General features: G+C 39.4%; 1 protein-coding gene across 1 annotated transcript in view; it reads left to right on the top strand.

Annotated features, from left to right (window-relative positions):
- Positions 1-18,046, top strand: part of lmbrd1 (LMBR1 domain containing 1) — a 45,236-nt gene extending 27,190 nt beyond the window's left edge. The window contains exons 14-16 of the mRNA XM_060864428.1: positions 3,409-3,463; positions 17,004-17,095; positions 17,242-18,046. Coding sequence (XP_060720411.1) covers positions 3,409-3,463; positions 17,004-17,095; positions 17,242-17,355 — 261 coding nt within the window. The 3' untranslated portion in view covers positions 17,356-18,046. The remainder of the gene's footprint in view (positions 1-3,408; positions 3,464-17,003; positions 17,096-17,241) is intronic.
- The last annotated feature ends 5,012 nt before the right edge of the window (positions 18,047-23,058 follow it).

Below are 23,058 nucleotides of genomic sequence, written 5' to 3'. Positions count from 1 at the left end.
TTACCTAATTTTCTGTCTGTCCTTCTACTTAGTCAGTTTTCCTCCCTGGACCCTGCTCTTAAGCATATTAGTCAGTCAACACCAAACCCCACCAAGTTTAACGGGGTGTGTGAATATTTTTTTGTAAGGAATTAAAGTCCATTATTATTATTATTTTTTTTTTAGCTCATACCTTCCAGGTAATTCACAATATATTAAGGCATTTATGAGATGATGAGGAGGTTGCTTAAGCTGATTTTTTTTTTTTTGACCAGCCCACTTGACTTTGGAGTAAATGTTATGTGGCCCATTACCTAAATTGAGTTTTAAACTCATATTCAGAATGTATGTATTCAGGTTGCCACTAAAATAACACAGAATGAATCTTAGTCCTAATCTAGTTCATTTGATCATTAATCATTTGATCACTGCTCACTGAAGTCTATTTTTGCTATTAAAGAAAAGGCAAGGAGTTGAATGAATACTGTAGCAGCAGGCCTTACAATGCCTCTCAGAAATGCATTCATTCAACACAGAATATTCATTCAATACAAGAATATACACTCAATAGTCACTTCAACAGAAACATATGTACATTTGTTCATTTATGTGGTTATCCAGTCAGGCAATCAAGTGGCAGCAGCACAGTGCATAAAATCATGCAGATATAGTTCAATTGCTTCAGTTAAATGTTCACATCAAACATCAAAATGGGGAAAATCTGTCATCTCCGTGAACTGCGGCATAATAGTTGGTGCTGGTACAGTATTTCAGACACTGCCAATCTCCTGAAACACACATTGGTCTCTAATATTTACCCACAATAGTGTAAAAAACAAACGTAAAAAAAACACAATGCCCTGTGAGAGAGACAAAGAGATAAGTGTAAAATTACCAGTTTGACTTGACCTGTCTATAGTAACTCAAGTAAACACTATTTACAACTCTGGTGTGCAGAAAAGCATCTCAGAACACATCTAACCCTGTGCTGGACAACATCCCCTTGCTTGACTTGTCTGACAGGAGTGGAACCTGATGTGGCCTTCTGCTGTTGTAGCCTCTCCATCTTTATGTTTGATGTATTATACATAAAAAGAATGCTTATTTGAGTTGCTTGAACCAGTCTGGCCCTTTTTCTCTGATCCCTCAGCAATAAAGCATTTCTATCCGCAGACCTTTTATTCAGTGTTTTTCACACTATTCTGAATAAACTCCCAGGAGTTCAGCAGTTTCTGACATACTCACTTTATGCACCTACATTCATGCCATGATCAACAAAGATCATGCTTTTTCTTCATTCTGATATTTAATATGAACTTTAATTGAATAACAATAATAATGATACTAAAACGGCCAAAGCTGCACACAAAGTGCTGTACATTATAAAATACAGATAATAAAATAATTAAAAAGTAACAAAATAAAATAATAACAGCAATAATTCAGAATTAAACTGTCTGAGTGCTGTCTGATGTACAGAGGCAAGTTGTTCCATAGCCTAGGATCAGCAACAGAGAAGGCACAGCCTCCTCTAAGCTTCCTCTTTGACCTTTTGGTGTCAAGAAGCATTTGATCAGCTGACCTAAGTGAATGGGCAGGACTGTAGGGGTGAAGCAGTTCCGTAAGGTATGTCGGGGTCTGACCATTTAAAGATTTAAAAACAAATAATATCACTTTAAACTGAACCCTGTAATACACAGGCAGCCTGTGAAGCGAGGCCAAAATTGGTGTTATATGGTCATATTTCCTTGAACAAGTCAAAAGACATGCAGCAGCATTTTGGACTAATTGAAGGTGAGACAGAGAAGACTGGCTAAGACCAATATACAGTAATCCAGTTGAGATGTAATAAAGGCATGATTACCGTCTCAAATTGTTGCCTTGACACAAGAGGTTTTATTTTTGCCAGGCGCCTTAGGTGAAAAAGCTGGACTTCACCATAGCACTAATTTGGCTATCCAATTTAAGGTCAACATCCATTTTAAAGCCCAAACTAGATACTACAGGTCTAACAGGTCTAACATAGGATGCTTACAGGAGCCACTTGGGCCAAACAACATCACCTCTGTTTTGTTATCATTGAAATGAAGGAAATTCACTGCCATCCAAGCCTTAATGTCATTAAGACATGGAAGGAGATGTGCAATGGAGGATCATCTGCATAACATTGGAAGGAAATCCCCTGGTGTCTAAGGATGGATCCCAGGGGAAGCAGATAAAACGTAGAGTAATGGCCCCAGAACCGAACCCTGTGGAACCTCGTAGGACAAGGGAGCAGTGGAGGATTCTAGAGCAACTAGAACCACAGAAAAAAGTCATATTTGTTACGTAGGACCTGAACCACTCTAAAACAGGGCCACAGACACCCACAAGTTGACCTAGATCAGATATTAAAATGCGGTGGTCAAATGTATCAAAGGCAGCTGTTAGGTCCAGCAGGACAAGGATGACAAAATCACCAGCATCAGATGCAATGAGGATGTCATTAAAAACCCTTAACAAGGCTGACTCTGTGCTATGCAGTGTTTTAAACCAGACTGGAAAACCTCCAATTGTGTATTGACAATTTTTTCTAAGACCTTAGAAAGAAAGGCCAGTCTGGAGATAGGTCTAAAGTTAGCTAGTACAGACTGGTCCAGATCAGGTTTCCTAACATATGGTTGTACTACTGCGTGTTTAAAACCAATAGGAACCATACCAGAAGATAAACTGTTATTAATGATACTGAGGACCAATTGCCCTATACAAGGGAAAACCTCTTTAAACAATCGGAGGGGGAACAGCATCACGGGGGGAACCTGAGGGGTTAATATGACGCACCACATCCTCTAATTGTGACATTGTTACCGGTTGAAAGCAGTCAAAAACAACACAGCACAGAACAGAGACAGAGGGGTCAGTAACAGTAGGGGGGATAAGAGGCCTGATAATGGCCACCTTATCCACAAAAATCTGAAGAAAGTTATTACACAAGGCTTCCAAAGCAAGCAGACTGTGGGGCATTAAAAACAGAGTCAGTTGTATTAAAGAGCCCATGGGTTATGACAGTTGGAAAAATTATGGATGAAAAATGCTATCTTTTGGCCTCTTAAGTAGTGTTCTGATAATTACGCCAACAGTCATTCAGCATTTCAGCATGAAGCTCTTGCCCTGTATCTGTTCTGTAATTGCACTGTGCAGCTGACATGAATGTCATTCTTAATAAAGTGGAGGGTGTGTGTATAATCTGACCATTATTTACCTTATTGGTATTGTAACTAACGTGTTGTCATTTTCATGGGTGTAAAACTAAAAGTAAAGTCACAAAATCTTTTATTCCTGCATTCATTGTTTGTAAATTAATTAAACACAGATTTACAGCTTGGAAAGCATATAAAGAAAATGAACTTGGGTGCCTATATTGTGATGATGGGAGTCCATGTGTTACAGGAAAACCATACATCTACTGCCACCACCAGAACATGTGATGCAGATGCTCCAGATGGTAAGACTATATATTTATTTTAAATTCATGTTCCTTTCAGCCTTACCTACAGTGTTTAGCATTGGCTTTGTGGAGAATACTTTGGAAAGATTTTGGTTTAATTGGTTTTAAATAGTATGTATTGAGTATGTACCCGAGGTAGTTCGGATAAGCGGTAGAAAATGAATGAATGAATGTATTGAGTATGTGATTATATACAGTATAATCTGTTTTCTCAGTAGAATTGGTATCCAGCAAAACATTAATTGCTAACTACAGGGAGTGCAGAATTATTAGGCAAATGAGTATTTTGACCACATCATCCTCTTTATGCATGTTGTCTTACTCCAAGCTGTATAGGCTCGAAAGCCTACAACCAATTAAGCATATTAGGTGATGTGCATCTCTGTAATGAGAAGGGGTGTGGTCTAATGACATCTACACCCTATATCAGGTGTGCATAATTATTAGGCAACTTCCTTTCCTTTGGCAAAATGGGTCAAAAGAAGGACTTGACAGGCTCCGAAAAGTCAAAAATAGTGAGATATCTTGCAGAGGGATGCAGCACTCTTAAAATTGCCAAGCTTCTGAAGCGTGATCATCGAACAATCAAGCGTTTCATTCAAAATAGTCAACAGGGTCGCAAGAAGCGTGTGGAAAAACCAAGGCGCAAAATAACTGCCCATGGACTGAGAAAAGTCAAGCGTGCAGCTGCCAAGATGCCACTTGCCACCAGTTTTGCCATATTTCAGAGCTGCAACATCACTGGAGTGCCCAAAAGCACAAGGTGTGCAATACTCAGAGACATGGCCAAGGTAAGAAAGGCTGAAAAACGACCACCACTGAACAAGACACACAAGCTGAAACGTCAAGACTGGGCCAAGAAATATCTGAAGACTGATTTTTCTAAGGTTTTATGGACTGATGAAATGAGAGTGAGTCTTGATGGGCCAGATGGATGGGCTCGTGGCTGGATCGGTAAAGGGCAGAGAGCTCCAGTCCGACTGAGACGCCAGCAAGGTGGAGGTGGAGTACTGGTTTGGGCTGGTATCATCAAAGATGAGCTTGTGGGGCCTTTTCGGGTTGAGGATGGGGTCAAGCTCAACTCCCAGTCCTACTGCCAGTTTCTGGAAGACACCTTCTTCAAGCAGTGGTACAGGAAGAAGTCTGCATCCTTCAAGAAAAACATGATTTTCATGCAGGACAATGCTCCATCACACGCGTCCAAGTACTCCACAGCGTGGCTGGCAAGAAAGGGTCTAAAAGAAGAAAAACTAATGACATGGCCTCCTTGTTCACCTGATCTGAACCCCATAGAGAACCTGTGGTCCATCATCAAATGTGAGATTTACAAGGAGGGAAAACAGTACACCTCTCTGAAGAGTGTCTGGGAGGCTGTGGTTGCTGCTGCACGCAATGTTGACGGTGAACAGATCAAAACACTGACAGAATCCATGGATGGTAGGCTTTTGAGTGTCCTTGCAAAGAAAGGTGGCTATATTGGTCACTGATTTGTTTTTGTTTTGTTTTTGAATGTCAGAAATGTATATTAGTGAATGTTGAGATGTAATATTGGTTTCACTGGTGAAAATAAATAATTGAAATGGGTATATATTTGTTTTTTGTTAAGTTGCCTAATAATTATGCACAGTAATAGTCACCTGCACACACAGATATCCTTCTAAAATAGCTAAAACTACAAACAAACTAAAAACTACTTCCAAAAATATTCAGCTTTGCTATTAATGAGTTTTTTGGGTTCATTGAGAACATGGTTGTTGTTCAATAATAAAATTAATCCTCAAAAATACAACTTCCCTAATAATTCTGCACTCCCTGTAAATAACAACAAGCTGGACAGTATGAGTCAGGTTCAAGGCACATCAGTTCAATAATTGTTATTTATACAGAACTATCTTTACGATTGTACTGTAGCTCTAAATAGATGCTTACAATACATTTGCTGAATGCTCAAAAATGTTTGCAATTCTCATTATGAATTTTATTTTAGAATGCAAGGTTTGCTGCTTTGCTAGTTGGTACCTTTTTTTTTGCTTTGCTTTCCCGTGTTGCGATATTTTTGAATCTCAATGAGGTCCTCTATCCAGAGGAGGGCACTACAATACAACAATCCACTCATTACAACAATCCAGACATTAGAGTAATAGTCCAGACTGTTTGTTAATAATGCAATTGGTTCAGTATGGCCAAGAATATTATACAGACTTTTTGGATAGTAATCTATTCATAATTTAGAGTCTATAATTAAATGCCACATGTAGGCATTTTCAAGTACAAACATCAACAGGCTCTTTACACCAAACACTTTGAGGCCTCACATAAATTCTGTGAACTTAGGATGAAGTTACTTAGGATGAAGTTACTTAGGATTAAATTACTATATATTTACACTCACCGGCCACTTTATTAGGTACACCTTACTAGTACCGGTGTGGTCTTCTGCTGCTGTAGCCCATCCGCCTCGAGGTTCGACATGTTGTGTGTTTAGAGATGCTCTTCTGCATACCTCGGTTGTAACGAGTGGTTATTTGAGTTACTGTTGCCTTTCTATCAGCTCGAACCAGTCTGGCCATTCTCCTCTGACCTCTGGCATCAACAAGGCATTTGTGCCCACAGAAATGACGCTCACTGGATATTTTCTCTTTTTCGGACCATTCTCTGTAAACCCTAGAGATGGTCGTGCGTGAAAATCCCAGTAGATCAGCAGTTTCTGAAATACTCAGACCAGCCCATCTGGCACCAACAACCATGCCACGTTCAAAGTCACTTAAATCACCTTTCTTCCCCATTCTGACGCTCGGTTTGAACTGCAGCAGATCGTCTTGACCGTGTCTACATGCCTAAATGCATTGAGTTGCTGCCGTGTGATTGGCTGATTAAAAATTTGCATTAACGAGCAGTTGGACAGGTGTACCTAATAAAGTGGCCGGTGAGTGTATGTCATTATACTGTATGTTGGCTTAAAGAACTTTGTATTGTGTATTTTGCCCATGTGTATTACATTAAGCATTCAGCCATTGATTTCAATGAGGATTTGTAGGTATAGATTTAAGGCCTTTGGATAACATAGATCACGCTATTCAGACTCTGAGACCACTGAAAATGTCTTTATGCGTGAGTAGAAAAGAATTCATCCCCTGGTGTTCTCTTTAAGGATTCTTTAACACAACGTTTCAACTTTAATTAGAAGCAAAGTAGAAGTGTTAGTGTGGGTTTTAAAATGAGACCTTATTTAAACTTGTGTTTTGGATTTGTTTAGAATAAAATCCAACAATTCACTGCACATGTACTCACACTGTTTCTTACATTTTTGGAATTGCTTCCTGTTCACTCAAAATGCTCCAGTTGCTCACATTTCAACCTATAGAGTGGTGTGAAAAAGTGTTGGCCCCCTTCCTGATTTTTTTATTTTTTTGCATGTTTTTTTCACACTTTAATGTTTCAGATCATCAAACAAATTTAGATATTTGTCAAAGATAACACAAGTAAACACAACATGCATTTGTTTTTTAGTTTATTTTTTAAATAAAAAAACCTACATGGCCCTGAGTGATTAAGTGCTTGCCCCTAAACCTAATATCTGGTTGGGCCGCCCTTAGCAGCAAGAACTGCATTCAAGCGTTTACAATTCAATCTTTACAGAATTATTGTAATTCAGCCCCATTTTCCCAAAAGTCTTGAGGATCATCAAGATGTTTTCAGGCAAAACTGAAAACTTTGTTCTTTTTACTCAGCAGCTGTTTTCTTCCTGGAACTCATGGAGTCATGAACACTGACCTTAACTGAGGCAAGTGAGGCCTGCAGTTCTTTGGATGTTGTTGTGGGGTCTTTTGGGACATCTTGGATGAGTCGTTGCTGTGATTTTGGGGTAATTATGGTCTGCCGGCCACTTCAGGGAAGGTTCACCACTGTTCCATGTTTTCACCATTTGTGGATAATCGCTCCCACTGTGGTTTGCTGGAGTCTCAAAGCTTTAGAAATGGCTTTATAACCTTTTCCATACTGATAGATCTCAATTACTTTCTTTCTCATTTGTTCCTGAATTTCTTTGGATCTCTGCATGATGTGTAGATTTTGAGGATCTTTTGGTCTACTTCATTTAGTCAGTCAGGTCTTATTTAAGTGATTTCTTGATTGTGAACGGAGTGGCAGTAATGGGTTTGGATTTTGTTTTCCCTTCATTTAAAAATTGCATGTTGTGTTTACTTGTGTTATCATTCATTCATTCATCTTCTACCGCTTATCCGAACTACCTCGGGTCACGGGGAGCCTGTGCCTATCTCAGGCTTCATTGGGCATCAAGGCAGGATACACCCTGGACGGAGTGCCAACCCATCGCAGGGCACACACACACACACACACACACACACACACTAGGGACAATTTTCCAGAGATGCCAATCAACCTACCATGCATGTCTTTGGACCGGGGGAGGAAACCGGAGTACCCGGAGGAAACCCCCGAGGGGCGGGGAGAACATGCAAACTCCACACACACAAGGTGGAGGCGGGAATCGAACCCCGACCCTGGAGGTGTGAGGCGAACGTGCTAACCACTAAGCCACCGTGCCCCCTACTTGTGTTATCTCTGACAAATATTTAAATCAGTTTGATGATCTGAAACATTAAAGTGTGACATGTGCAAAAAAAAAAAAAAAAAAAAATGCCAACACTTTTTCACACCACTGTAGATGAAGTATTGCACACCCTGGCTCAAACATAAACTTTTGAGAAGTCTTTTATTAACATTCCATCATTACTTCTTCCAAAGCATGTTGAAATTTCCATTTCCCATTCTTAGCTACTGAGAAATTATCTACTGAGTAAAGTTAGAAAATGTGACTATGTCATTAAACATGTATAAGTACAAGGAAATGAAATGCAGTTGGTGTCTTGGTATCTGATTCAATGTTCCAAGTAATAGGTACTGGATGCACAACAACCCTGGCCATAATAATATGGTTCATGAATGAATTAAATTAAAGTACTTAAAATCCTCCAGGATGATCCTGGCACTGATACCCTTTTCAAAGAACTTGTCTTATATACAGTAGATGAGATAAAAACATCAAAGCTTTTTATCAGGAGTGAATTAAATGATATTATTTTATTACGCATTACCTCATGAGTTTTTATTACTGTAATCAATTGTATATCAGAGAAACCATTTGTTGACTATAGACTAGTTGTTGCAAAGAGAACAATGAAGGGAGGGAACATATGAACTTCATCTTGTTGATAAGAAACAGAGGAAGCTAATCTACAATAGACAAAGAATAAATATTATTTTAAAAACTATTAATTTCAGTTTTCTGTTCTACTTCAGAACCACTTTGCTTCTTAAGCTGAGGCATTTCTTTTGTATGAAATGTCCTGTTTTTTTTTTTCCAGTTATATATCCTCATCAAACACTTTATAAGGAACACTATACTAATACTGGAAATTTCCTTTCTTTGTTCTGAAAAAAAAAAAAAAATTTTTTTCTTTTGAGATTCTAGTCCGGGGGCACGGTGGCTTAGTGGTTAGCACGTTCGCCTCACACCTCCAGGGTTGAGGGTTCGATTCCTGCCTCCGCCTTGTGTGTGTGGAGTTTGCATGTTCTCCCCGTGCCTCGGGGGTTTCCTCCGGGTACTCCGGTTTCCTCCCACGGTCCAAAGATATGCATGGTAGGTTGATTGGCATCTCTGGAAAAATTGTCCGTAGTGTGTGATTGCGTGAGTGAATGAGTGTGTGTGTGTGCCCTGCGATGGGTTGGCACTCCGTCCAGGGTGTATCCTGCCTTGATGCCCGATGACGCCTGAGATAGGCCCAGGCTCCCCGTGACCCGAGGTACTTCGGATAAGCGGTAGAAAATGAGTGAGGGAGTGAGTGAGAGATTCTAGTCCATATTAACACAATTGCATCACACAACTCTTGCAGATATTGCAGGTGAAATTTTATGCTACGAAACTCTCATTCTATTACATACCAAAGGTAATCTATTGGATTCATATCTGGCAAAAATCAAGACTCTCAGGGCAATCAGAAGACAAGTGCTGTCGGCAGGTTGGCCCACGATCTGCTGAATACAGTACCAGTGATCTTCAGTACATTCAAAAGGAATGCCATGGATTTAGATTATCCAATTGAGAGAAGAGCTCCCAGTAACCAATACATTTTTGGTATCAGTGATCATGAAACTCTGAACTATGATGTATTCTGAAGCCTTATTTTTATGCAGAATTACACGATCAGTGAACTTGTTTAGCTATTGGGACTGCAACACTCCAAATGAGATCATCACAGAACAAGGCTATAACTTCCCCTCCTGTTTCTACTTCATAGACAGCTAGACATTAACCTTATTTAAACCAGTCCATATCAACTGCAGACATACTTGTGGAATAACTCAACCGAACCCTTAAAAACACATAAAAGTTCACCAGCGAACCAAAAGTGGAATAAATGGCTGACTTTTTTCTCATTTCATACTGAGAGGTAACCCAAGCTTTACAGGAATTTTGCTCTTTGATTTGGTCTGTGGCTGATTTGCCTAAGACCCACTGGTCGTTTGAAAGAAGACCTGGGAAGCAGCAACATCATCCATCCATGAAGCAGTGTTGGATCACACTACCCACCTGACTGACCCATCCTATTCTGCAGAGACTATAACATGTTCCAGAGAGCCTTGTGGACCAGAAAATGAAGAAGATGATTTTAACAATATTTAATTAAACCATCAACCAGATCAGGAAGTAGTCCAGTTTTCCTGGTCCCTAAGAAAGTTGGGCTTCAAGCTTCAATGATTACCCAGGTACATTGTCAAATACTCTGCTTGGGTTATTGGCAGGTTCCACTGTAGAAGAGGTCTAGAGAGTACACCAGATTCAGGACACCCCATGCCTATTCTAGTTCACATGTATGTCATTTGGATTGCAACGTTCCAGTGACTTCTGCCCGGTAGGAAGGGGATGGCAAGATGAGCCACCAAGTCAGCAAGCTTGAAGCTGTGCATAACTACATAATAGTTATACCATTAAAGAGGTTGCTCTTTCCTAGGGCTAGTTGGGTGTTACCAGCACTTCATACCACACCTTTTTAGATATCGTCACTGTCGGGCGGAAACCTCGTATGTCCAAATTTTGTCAATTTCATATTTTTTCACATATCGATGCTATTGGTCAGTCCCCACGTGGGTCTGTTATTTTTACACGTTATTAACCAATCTAAAGTCTTGAAAATAGCTTGAGCGCAAATCTCTTAAGTCCATTGGACACCTCAACTGTCCACCTCTTCCTCACTCCGCGGGAGAGCTTCGCGGCATATTTCTCCTCAAGAAGAGTCGCAACGAATCAACACGTCTTCTGAGGTAAATGTCTTCAAAACACTGGGCTCAAAGGAAAAAAAATCTTGACCCCCGCTAGTTCTGGTGCTCGTCTGAGGACAGGAATTTAGCGCAAGACAATCCACTGCAACGCGGACTAAACCTTGTGCACTGAAGATAAGGTACAGCGTTTTTTTAATTTCCTGAAAAATAACGGTTTTGGAGATACGAGGATTCCGCCTGACAGCGACGATATTCTCCTAACTAACCTGATTACTAAAGCAGTCAAGAATCCAGTGACCTAGAACTAAAACTACCCAACAGTTATTACAGTATATACTGTAAATTTCTTTTCTTTTTTCTTTTTTTAAGCCGTTTTTGACATTTTTGTGCACCTTTCGAACTGTTTGTTTATCACTGACATTGTATATATACAACTTTACATTGATATATTATTGTGGCTGGACCATCATTCATGTGATAAGAGCCTTCACTAACACATTGTAGTATTAAAGCTTTGATTGGTACTGAAAAGTGTGCCAAAAAAACACCCTGGACTGTTGACAAAGAGCAGGTTGGGTAAATGGATTCATGCCATTGGCAAGATTCTGACCTTACCATCTGTGAGCCTCAGCATAAATCTAGATTCATCATGCCAGGGTATGTATGCTGTCCAGTTTTGGAGAGTCTGCACCAAATGCAGCCTCGGTTTTCTGTACTTGTTTGGTAGAAGTGGAACCCAATGTGGTCTTCTGTAGCCCATGTGCCTTAAAGGTGCCCTTCCACACAAAACCGTTTTTACTTGTATTTTTTGATATGTATTAGGTCCATATGTGTTTGTGTTTTGTCTGGAATGTGAAAACGAACTGCTAAATTCCCTGTCAGCTCTAGCCACTGAAAAGAAATAAGCGGATAAATCAGGTCAATTAGAAAAGCTGCTCAGTGTGACGTGGAATTGATCGAGCTCATTACTATTCATGAGCTCTCCCACTTGAGACCGCGCCCACAGAAATCGTGTAGTTCAGTGAGTTTCCTATACAGCAAGGATGGCTGAACGTCAACGGGCTTGTGCTCTATGCAGAAATAAAAGTTCAACAATGCACATGTTGCCCAAGAACCCAGAGTTGAGGGTGAAATGGCTTCAGTTCATTTTTGGAACAATGACACAACAGGATCATTCGAATTTAGTTCTCTGTTCAATGTATTTTGAAGAGGCTAATACATTGGTATAAATTCGGGCTGCTTATGTAAGGGATAATTGTAAATTGGTAATAATAGGGGTATTGTCCGCGGGTATTTGCGAGGCAACGTCTTAGCTGACTTTCACCTTCAATGGAATTCTATTGCAATAATTGAACCGATCTCTCGCAGAATGATATGAAAGGCGTGAATTAAAAGCACAAAATCCGTTGCCATTCACTGCGGTTATTATATAGCCTAATTATATAGATTTAACAGACCTCAGAAGGCCCATTCATGTGAATGAAACTGCAGCACTCTGAAGAAAATGCAGGCATCTCCCTTTTTGTCATCTACACACATTTGGCCACTAGCCAATGGTGTAATGGTTTAAAAGTGAAAATGTCAGAAGACAATTGCCACGAATACATTTTATTACGTTTCAAAATGCTTAATGGTTTACTTGAATGGTTAAATTACCATGCAGATACATCCGTGGCTAAACGAGCTGGTTGTGGTTCTTCTGGTGCTTCTGTCTCCTCTTCAGATTCAGGGTCATATATATGGCAATATACCTGAAGAAGCCATTCTGCCGCAATTCCAGGTGATTGTAAACAAATTTCCTGTAGCATAGGCTACTTATTGCGCTAGGTGAACATATCCTAGCGGTTAGCCAATCGGAGCCAAGCAGCATAGCTCATTTGAATATTCATGAGAACTGGCGCAAGTCGAGCTGAGTCTTCCTGCAGGCTTTCTATACCACACTAGAATGGCTTGAAACAAGGTAACCAAGGCATTATTTCCACAAAAAATGTTACAGAGTCCATGGTGAACTTCAGACATTACCACAAAAGTAATGAAATACGTGTGGCAAGGCACCTTTAAAGTTCAATGTGTTGTGCATGCTGCAATCTGAGATGCTTTTCTGCTAACCACAATTGTACAAAAGTTTTATCTGAGTTAATATAGCCTTAACATCAGCTCAAACAACTGTGGCCATTCTCTGACGAGTTCTCATCAACAAGGCATTTTTGTCTACAAAACTGCAGTTCACTGAATATTTCTTCTTTATTTCAGAATTCTGAGTAAACTTTCAAAAGATCAGCAGTTATAGAACTACATAAACCAGTCTGTCTGGCTCCTACAACCTTCCACAGTCAAAATCACTAAGAATGGTTCAAATAGTTCAAATGGTTGATGTGAACATTACCCAACATTACGTGGCCCACATCTGGTAGTCTTTATACATTTCTGCCACACAACTGTCTGATTGGATAATTGTACAAATGAGTAGGTGTTCTCAAATGGTTTGTTCTAAGTACATAAACAAATATACAAGATTAAAAACTTGCCCCTTCTTGATATTATTCTTCCTTCATGTATGAAAATTAGCCTAGCAGAGATCAGAAGATCACAAATTCAGGTTGTGATGATTCCACAGCTATCTTTGGCCAGGAGAAAAGGGAATACAATTTGCAATGCTCTCCAGGTTGTCCGTCGCTTTCATTGTTCCTTGTCAGAGTGACGCTGTGAGCTTATGTATGTAGATAGCCTCAGATAGTGTTATGCTGCCCTGTTATAAACCCTGCAGTTCTAACAATTGGTTGACTGGCCTTAAGTACATATACGGCAAATATAGGGTATAACTGAATATCGTTTCACAGTCTATACTACATTTTCAGTCAGTAATACATAGGTTATTTAGTTAATTTATATATAATTTTTTTTAAAGCAAAAGCACTGTGGTTTGGCAATATTATATTTTTGGTGAAATGCCTTCGAGGTCACATTGTATACAATCTGTAAGCTAAGAGTTTGTGCTTTTTGGCTGTGCTTTCGTTAGACTCAGACCAGCTAAATTGATAGTGAGGTTGAGGAACAGCATGTCTTTAACAGCATGTTATATTTGATAAAATCTTGTGCTCAGGTCTACAACAAGGTCTCCAACCTGGTAGGGAGTTTGAATGTTCCAACACACCACAACTAAAATTGATTAATACCAATATAGGTTGTAACGTTTGCTCAATTTACTATTTCGTGTGCTCATTTCATTTGATGGTACACATTTTGATAAATAAAGGCAATTTTGCGCAGTAGTAAGTGTTGTTGTCATGGTTACACTTCACCAAGTGAATGTGCCAGTGTAATCTGCAGCTTTAAAATGGGCCTTACAGTATCCTTACTTCTCCCATCATCATTGGCATATACTGTATAAATCCTTTAATAGAATCCTGTCAAACAAAAAGTTTTGTATCAAAAATTGAATGCTGAAATGATAGAAGTCTGTTCTGTTTCTTTTACATTTTCAATTTTGTTTTTTATTGGCAATCTACATGAATTATATGTCCATGTATTATATGTACAGAATCTATCCCCATTCTGTTCAAGCATTACATTAGGTAACATTTTGTAACACATCCTAATCAGTACAATCATGGAATAAAGGAATCTAAATATGATACACGCAACAAGTGAGTAGTTATATTATTATTATTATTATTTCTCAGTTGTATTGTTAAATGAGAAAGTATAAGAAAGGAATCTCTTAACAATTGTTCACATTGCATCATTCTAAATAATTGCAAGCTACATGGCTGTATTTAAGGTTAAGCTCATATAAACAATTATTTTTCCATCAGTTGGAAGCCTATCAGTTAAACTGAGAATTCACTCCAACCTAACTGTTCCCTAGCAACAGACAGTTATTAGCAGAACTGTATGCAAAAGATGCATTAGCAGATGTTCAAATGAATGACATTAAATTATTCACTTTTTCCCTCCTGTGTTACTTGCTGTTCTTCTTTTTATATTCTCCAAAAAGAGGTTGTCAAGCCAGATCCTCATTTCTTTGTACTTAGTACCAGATGCTTGTCTAGTCACCAACCTGTGTTCTGACAGTGTTCCATAGTGGCCATAACTTGCCTTTATTTTTGAATGTTGTGTGTGGGTGGGCCTTGCTCTCATCATACACACATTGCTGCCTGCTCAGAATTTACATCTAAATGTTTTAAAGTAAACTGATGATGGCAGTGTAGCACAAGGAGCTGCTGTATATGTCAGAGGATGTTATCATATATGAAATGGCCTAAGGCAGATTTAACAAAGAAGCAGATAGATGAGTCACCATCTAACCTTTATAATACAGGCAAAGCCCACACAACTCCATCTGATGTCACTCATGTGGTATGAGTGAATGCAGTGCTGTTGCTTCCACTAAAACCAATAAGATATGCGTGTATATATATCTTATATTCAATTCAATTCATTATAGAGCTTTTAACAATTCACAATGTCTCAAAGCAGCTTTAAAGAAGTTTAGAAACAAAGTAAAAAGAAAAGTTTTAAAGTGAGTTACTATATTTCTCTCCCTGAGATGATATGAGAGAGAAACCTTGATAGGAACGAAGCTCAGAAGGGAACCCATTCTTATTTGGGTGACGCTGGACAGTTAATACTGTAAATGTAAACTAGATTTGTAAAGTTCGTCGTGACAAACTTTGATGTTGGCTTTGACGAGGCAAGTATTCGCAGAGGCCGGTGCTTTTTGGAGGCGAGTGGACATAAGGGTTAGTGTTACTTTTGGAGGCAAGTGGACAGAAAGATAGGGTGCCAAAACATTTGGAGGCAAGTGGAGACGGGCATGTGACGTCATCCGAATACTCCTGAGGAAGTTCCCCTCATTGGGCTGAGTGTTTTGATATGTCACATGTCCATGTTTTTTGATTTTGCATATTTTGGGGTGGAGCTGCGGCACAACCGAAAGGCCAGTCGGTACACCAATATAAAAATTTGTTCAGAGTATCACCCTAAAGGAGCTGGCCGAGTTTGGTGTAGATAGTTCGAAAGCTTGCCGAGTTATAAACCTCCAAAGTTTATAATGGGAGTCTATGGGAAAAAAGGCCATTTTGAGACCCGGTACCCGAAGTACCGGTACTCGGATCGCTTACAAAAGTCAGAGCAACAAACTTCAGACCAGGTTCTACAACATATCCGAATTTGGTGCATGTGGCTCGAAAGCCCTAGGCCACATTAAATTTTATAAATTTTTGTCTAAGCTGAAATAGGAAAACAGAATGTTGGCTTCTACAAAGCCAACATAATAATGTCCTTTCTACAATGGTTAATAATTGTGCAACCAACAGCTCCTGAGGAACTGATGAAGACCCAACAATATAAAATATATACACACCTCTGAACCACTGTTGCGTCAGTTGTATTATCAAATTTAGAGTTTGAATTGAGATCTGTCCCCTGGAAATCTCTTTCAATCAGAAATATGCTTTAATAAAGTTTTTAATGAACTTGATTCAACAGTTTAAACAGTTTAAAAAGTCTGACCTCAAACAGCCTATATACACATTCACAGAAGTGAGCCTTGTTTTTGAAGTTCTGTCCCACCCTGTAAGGGCTGACCTACTGAAAGTGAAGGAGGTCAGTGGTGTACATGATCATTTGTTTAGTCAGACTGCTGTAGAGAACCATCTGTGAAAAAAACTTGGCAAGATCTGTAATCCAGATTAGCAGCTGCAGATGGCAGACAGAAGAGAGAAGGGTAGAAAGGATCGTCTGTTTTCAGTGAGATCTAGTGCATCTCAACAGAAGAAACTAAATGCTAAAGCATCCTTCATTGTCTTGTCTTCTTTTTATGGTAAGTGGTAGAAAATGGATGGATGGATGGATGGATGGATGGAACCTGTTCAGCACGGTTGTGCTATTCATATTGCTTCACCTTGTGAACTTGCTTGAATGCTTATTTTGAAGAACCTAAAGCACTTCTGGAAGTAATTCTAAAAAAAGACGATCTGCTAAATGTTATAATGTTAAATGTTACGTCTATTGGTGGACTTGATGGACATAGTACATGCTAAGACTAGACAGGATCATTCATTCAAATGGTATAAAAAACTGTATGGAGTTTTTGTTGGAGTTTTTTTTTCATGAGGTCTTCATTTGCAATACCATTTTATGTTCATTGTATATAGATACTTTGCAACAGACTTTACTCCTTTTATATACATTTAATGGCTTTAAAAACCTAAAGGTGTTATTTTTGTTACAGATCAGTGCACAGTGACGAGATCTTATCTTTTCCTTCACAAGTTTTGGTTCTTCAGCACTATATACTACTTTGGCAACTGGGCATTTCTTGCTGTAAGTACAATCTAAGATTATTAATTTATTTCATTATTCAGAGTTCATCCATGAAGACTTGAAGACATATAGGATTACATTATGTATTACATAGCAGGGAATATACCACCTAACGATGCCGTTGATTAAAATTCATTGGTTCTTAGGTGTTTCTCATTGGTATGGTGGTGTCCTGCTGCAGAGGGAAGAAGTCAGTGATTGAGGGTGAAGTGGAAGCAGATGATTCTGATTGTAGCGATGATGAGTATACGCATGAATAATGCAAAAGTGATTAAACATGTTATGTAATTGTTTCTTAATTCTATGATGGTTTTCTTTTGTAGGGTATGGTATCATGCTATATATATTTATGGAAAAAATAGCATCGTCAGACACAAGATGTTTAGCATCTGATTGAAAAAAAACCACGAGATTATTTGACATTTAAAACAGAATAAATTATGACATTCACTGCATTTTTTTTTAAAATATAGAAACTAAGGAGAGTGAGATTATTTAACTTAAAGACTTTTGGCTATATTTTCTTACTTGTAATAAAGTATTTGCATGGGAATAAACATAAACAAAGGAATGAATTAATGAATGACCATGATTTGATTTGGTATTCACTTATTAAATGGAAATAACTTGCTGCTATGCCTACAATACTTTTGTTCGTGTTACTGCCTGCTGATGTATCCTAATATCCCGATATTATGTCAAGCCTCATGAGGAGTGTATTTGCTGTTTGAATCTATTTTCCTTTATTGGATTAAATAAAAGATTTGAGTATTGTTAAATGTGTTGTGTTGACAAGACTAATAAACTTAGCGTACTGTACCAGAATACAAAACATAGAATAGTCCTAAACCATGACCTGTATATTCATGGTTCACTTCCAATGACAAGCCTTAGATGTGTTGACTTTTTATCATGGCAACAAAGAAAATAAATGTTTGCACTGTTTCAAAATATGTTGGTAATACCTTTTTTTGACTTACTTTAATTCCACAGTGCATTTACTGTACAGAAAGTGTGCATAGGAGGAGCCAATGACGAAAATATTTGCTATTTATATATATATATATTCAAATGGTTTTTGAATCATTTGTTGCGAGTTTCTTGTCTGTTTATATTGTACAGATGGTTGCACAATAAAGTTTGCACCCAGGTGCTAGAGTGGTTTAGTGAGTGAGAGAGCAGTGTAGTTTCTGGATGTCTTAGGCAGAGTTATTAACACAACCCCACTCTCCCCAAACTGGAAGTGACAACTTGGCAGAATAATTGTAAAACCAATGCGAATGCTTAGGCTAGCAAATGCAACAGCAACCAAACCTCCAAATTTACCAATATCAATACTCAATATCAATGGACACAATCCTAATCAGAGGATTTAAGTGATGGTTTAACATTACTTAAACCAGTGCTATCTCTGTGCTACGATGAGGCCTAAATTCTGACTGATGTATTTCATGAATTAGTTATTCCTATGTAGTGTAGGAGAAACTCGTCTCCAAACTATATTGTCCCAGGCTAGCTCCTGGAATCTGACTATAACTTTAAACAATAATTCTAAGTTGAAGGTCAAAGTAGAAACGATCAGCCAATCTCACGAAGACTGGATTCAGTTGAGGTAGGTTTATTGGCAGTCACAAAGACAGCAAACTGTCTGCTCTGTGAAATCCTCGCTGGGCCCAAATTGGGCTGTATAAGTGACAAACTCCTTTAGTATTTCATCGCTGTCGGGCGGAAACCTTGTATGTCCAAATTTTGTCAATTTCTTATTTTTTCACATATCTATGCTATTGGTCAGTCCCCATGTGGGTCTGTTATTTTTACAAGTTATTAACCGATCTAAAGTCTTGAAAATAGCTTGAGCGCAAATCTCATAACTCCATTGGACACTTCAACTGTCTGAGAAATCTCGTAACTCCACCTCTTCTTCACTCCGCGGGAGAGCTTCGCGGCATATTTCTCCGATGGAGAGAGTGTAGAGAGAGAGGAAGCAACAGTGGTGGAGGATACAGTGGTGCAGGATATAGTGCATAATATAATATTTGCATAATATAATATTTGAATTAAATTGAATGTTTTGCATACCACTATTAAATTATTGTTTTTATTATTATTTTACTGACTTTAAGTCAGCCTACTTATAGACAATGCCTCTCTTGGCACTGTGCATGTAAAAGACTGTTTTTTGGACACTAACAAGTGAAAACAGTTAGGTTAGATACATTTGAGTAGGTCTGTTTTGTTAAAAATCCAAAGCTGTAATGCTTCTGTGCAGAAAGAAACCCGTGAGCCACGAAGGTAAGTTTGCGAGCAGATTAGACTAATCTCCACCTATTAGACAGCCTAATCAGCGTATCGTGTTTTATATTGCATCACTTATAGCTCTTAAAGCTTTAAAATAGAGTTTAGGAAGATGTATGTAACTACAGTCATTAGCTTTGGTTAACTATTGAAGCCCTGTCTCTTGTCAAAAGGCTCAACGTGACCGCAGACTTTATTAAACACAGCTGGCAGCAGCGACGTCTGTGTCCGTACCGTTCTTATCAATGACAGCATAATCTCGTATCTCCCTGCTCACAAGTCATAAAGCTTGTATCTCCGATAAAACATGACTTTGGGAAAATGTGGTGTTAATGTTGGTACACAACAGTATATGATAGCAATATAAGGTATAATAACAACTTTAACGATACAATGTTTAATAACTCAAAAAATATATACAGCGTTTTTTTTAATTTCCTGAAAAATAATGGTTTTGGAGATACGAGGTTTCTGCCCGACAGCGACGATATGCGGAGTCAGTGTAAATCATTGCTGTCATTGCCTCAAGTTCTGCCAATTAAGCTGAATAGGGTTGACTAACAGGTAGGGCTTGAACCGTATCACAAGATGAGAGAGGTCATCTTCTTTGCTGTTGCAAACATAATACAGGGTGCAGTGTAAGGGACTTTTGGTTCTTTACATGGTCTGTATCCACATTTTCCACTTCAGGTAGGGTTTATTCCAGATGTGTTGGGGTCGTTGTATTCCAGCCAGTACACTGTATCGTGCTTCATTTGTTTGTTTGTTTCCATTAATAAGTGTTAACCTACCAATGTTTCACCTGGAAAAGTTACCCAGAGCCCTGTCGGGCTACAATGTATTTTTGCTGCCGGTCTGCACAGTCAAGCTTGTCCCAGTAGGTTTACTGGGGACTGAGGTGAATATAAAAGTGGTGCCACTATTGTGGTGTCTTCAACCGTTAGTGTCTGGGGCTGAATGAATTTCAATATCTTTCAATATCTATGTGGAAATCAAAGTATGGAAAAAAGGTAATCCAAAGTTATTATCTACACAATTATCTATAACATACAGAATGAAGCTCAAGGCTCACAAAGTCTCCAGTGTCTTAAGTCTGTTTCAGAGGATCCTGACATAGATGGACCAACTCCTCGACCACGTCTGAAGGCGGCTGCACCAAAGTCCAACCAACAGCAGCGTATGAACCACAAGCACCAGCTTCTGACTCAACAACCTTTGTTTTACCCAGCGACCTCTGTTCTACCCAGATCTGCCTACTCAGGAAGGTCCATGCACACCACCATTTGTAGTGCGCTTGCGCAGCCAAGAACAACAGAGGCGGAGATCAGATTCACCTGTTATTTCCAGTCCTAACTGTTAATAAAGGAAAAGATCACAATACCCATGGTGGAGGTAGTGGGACCTAATGGTCACCGATGTCAATACACCTCTCATGAACAATAAAGGGCACTGAACATGCTCATGAGTACCCCCCTGACCTGAGAGAGGTCGGAGGAAAAAGTTTGGTGCGGAGTTAAAGAGATTCAGCAAAGAGTTTCACCCCACCTCACTGAACGGAGGCGACTACTCCATTAAATTAGGGGCTGATATCGCACGAATCAGGTGTAACTGGCCAGATGAAAATGTATGTGCAGGGCACTCAAAGCATGACAGTGAAAGAAAGGCCCCTTACAGTAATCTCACAACTCACCTGCGAGATGCATGTCAAAGTACTGATGGTGAAAATGGACACGATTACGGACATGCATACCGCCTCACGGAAATGCACAATGTGCAGAGCGGACTTGCTCATCCAGATGACAGGAATGAGGGTAAAGTGACAGAACATACAGTAAGGTGCACTTGAGAAACAGCTTTTTCAATGGAATGAACCCAGAAATATCTGCCAAGGTGAAAAAACTATGCATCACCTGGGAAACTAGCAAAACTAACCCCAAAGCCTAACCCCTAAAACAGTGGTCCAAGGGGCAAAAACCTGATCACCTCAAGGAAGGGGACAACCTTGAGGAGAAAGAGGCAGAGGCAAAGGGGGAAGAGCAAGCAAGAGTGGATGTTTTATTTGCGGAAAAGATCATTACTGGGCAAAAATGAATGCCAAAAAAAATAATAAATAAATAAAAAACAACGAAGAAAGCTTTTCTGCTATTTGAATGTTGCCTGATTAATCTGAATTGATTTGAGTTTTAACTCCTGAAAGTTTTTTCCATCAACTTGTGTAATTCATTCCATGAAGAATCAATACTGTTTTAAGAACAAAGGAAGGCCCTATCCAGTATTTGTGTATTGGAAATTTTAAATATCATGAGTGTTTTTATATAATGATGTGCTTTTACAGTATTCTGTATGTCAGATTTGGGAGAAAGAACAATAGGGCAGGGGGCACGGTGGCTTAGTGGTTAGCACGTTCGCCTCACACCTCCAGGGTTGGGGGTTCGATTCCCGGCTCCGCCTTGTGTGTGTGGAGTTTGCATGTTCTCCCCGTGCCTCGGGGTTTCCTCCGGGTACTCCGGTTTCCTCCCCCGGTCCAAAGACATGCTTGTAGGTTGATTGGCATCTCTGGAAAATTGTCCGTAGTGTGTGAGTGCGTGAGTGAATGAGAATGTGTGTGTGTGTGTGCCCTGCGATGGGTTGGCACTCCGTCCAGGGTGTATCCTGCCTCGATGCCTGATGATGCCTGAGATAGGCACAGGCTCCCCGTGACCCGAGGTAGTTCGGATAAAGCGGTAGAAAATGAATGAATGAATGAACAATAGGTCCCTTGTTTCAACTGTTAACATTGTACGTGCTAGAATGATGGCAACTATAAGGGAGTATGTGTGCATGTGTTTGATAAAAACTGAAAATGGAACATGGCCGGGTGCAGGAAAACAAACACACACATTCACACGCACAAACACACACACATACCTGGGGTACAAAAAGTTGAGCTAAAACACTAGATTTTGCCTCTTCACTGTGTAGACTTTGCACGGTATGGAAGACGCCTTTTGCTGCAGCACAATAAAATTCTTTCTGTACTTCTTTGCTTTTACCACCACCTCTGAGTCTGAGGGAATTTTATACTCTTAGATCAAAACTGCCACCACATTTTTGTAGGTTCCGCCTAGATCCCTCATCTGTGTGCCAGTCTCGAGGTTGATCCCTGATCGGTCAGGTCCATGGCCAACCCGAAATGGTTTCTTCATCAAACAACAAAATTGATTACTAGCGGGGAGAGATCTGGACGATAACGATACTGGCCCAGCGACGGGATTCTGAGCTAAGTGGTAAGACTTCGATTTATTTATATTCTCGATTTTTACATCTTCAGACAATCTGCCTCAGGGATAGGCAGAATTTAAAGTTTGGATTCTGGCCAACGGATCCAGGAACCGGTAAAGTTGCATGAATAGTTCTGGGAACTTACTGTGAACTGCAACAGATATGCTTTAATCTTGTAACTACTTTCAGCAAGCTTTGAGGAAAGCTGCCGCTGCATGCTGACGAGCACAGTGAAGGGTACCTGAAAGAAGAAATAAAAAGGCATTTGTCTGATGATTGATTGTTGAGAGGGAAAAAAGTTACAGACATGGGTGGTAGAGGAAGCAAAGATGAGAGTGATGATATTTTGAGGGCAAGCAAACATCCTAATGTTCAATTTATGATAGCTAATTATGGACCTGGTTCTG

The sequence above is a fragment of the Tachysurus vachellii genome, chromosome 2 (genome assembly GCF_030014155.1).
Source record: "Tachysurus vachellii isolate PV-2020 chromosome 2, HZAU_Pvac_v1, whole genome shotgun sequence".
Taxonomy (NCBI): Eukaryota; Metazoa; Chordata; class Actinopteri; order Siluriformes; family Bagridae; genus Tachysurus; species Tachysurus vachellii.
This window is presented reverse-complemented; position numbering and strand designations above follow the sequence as displayed.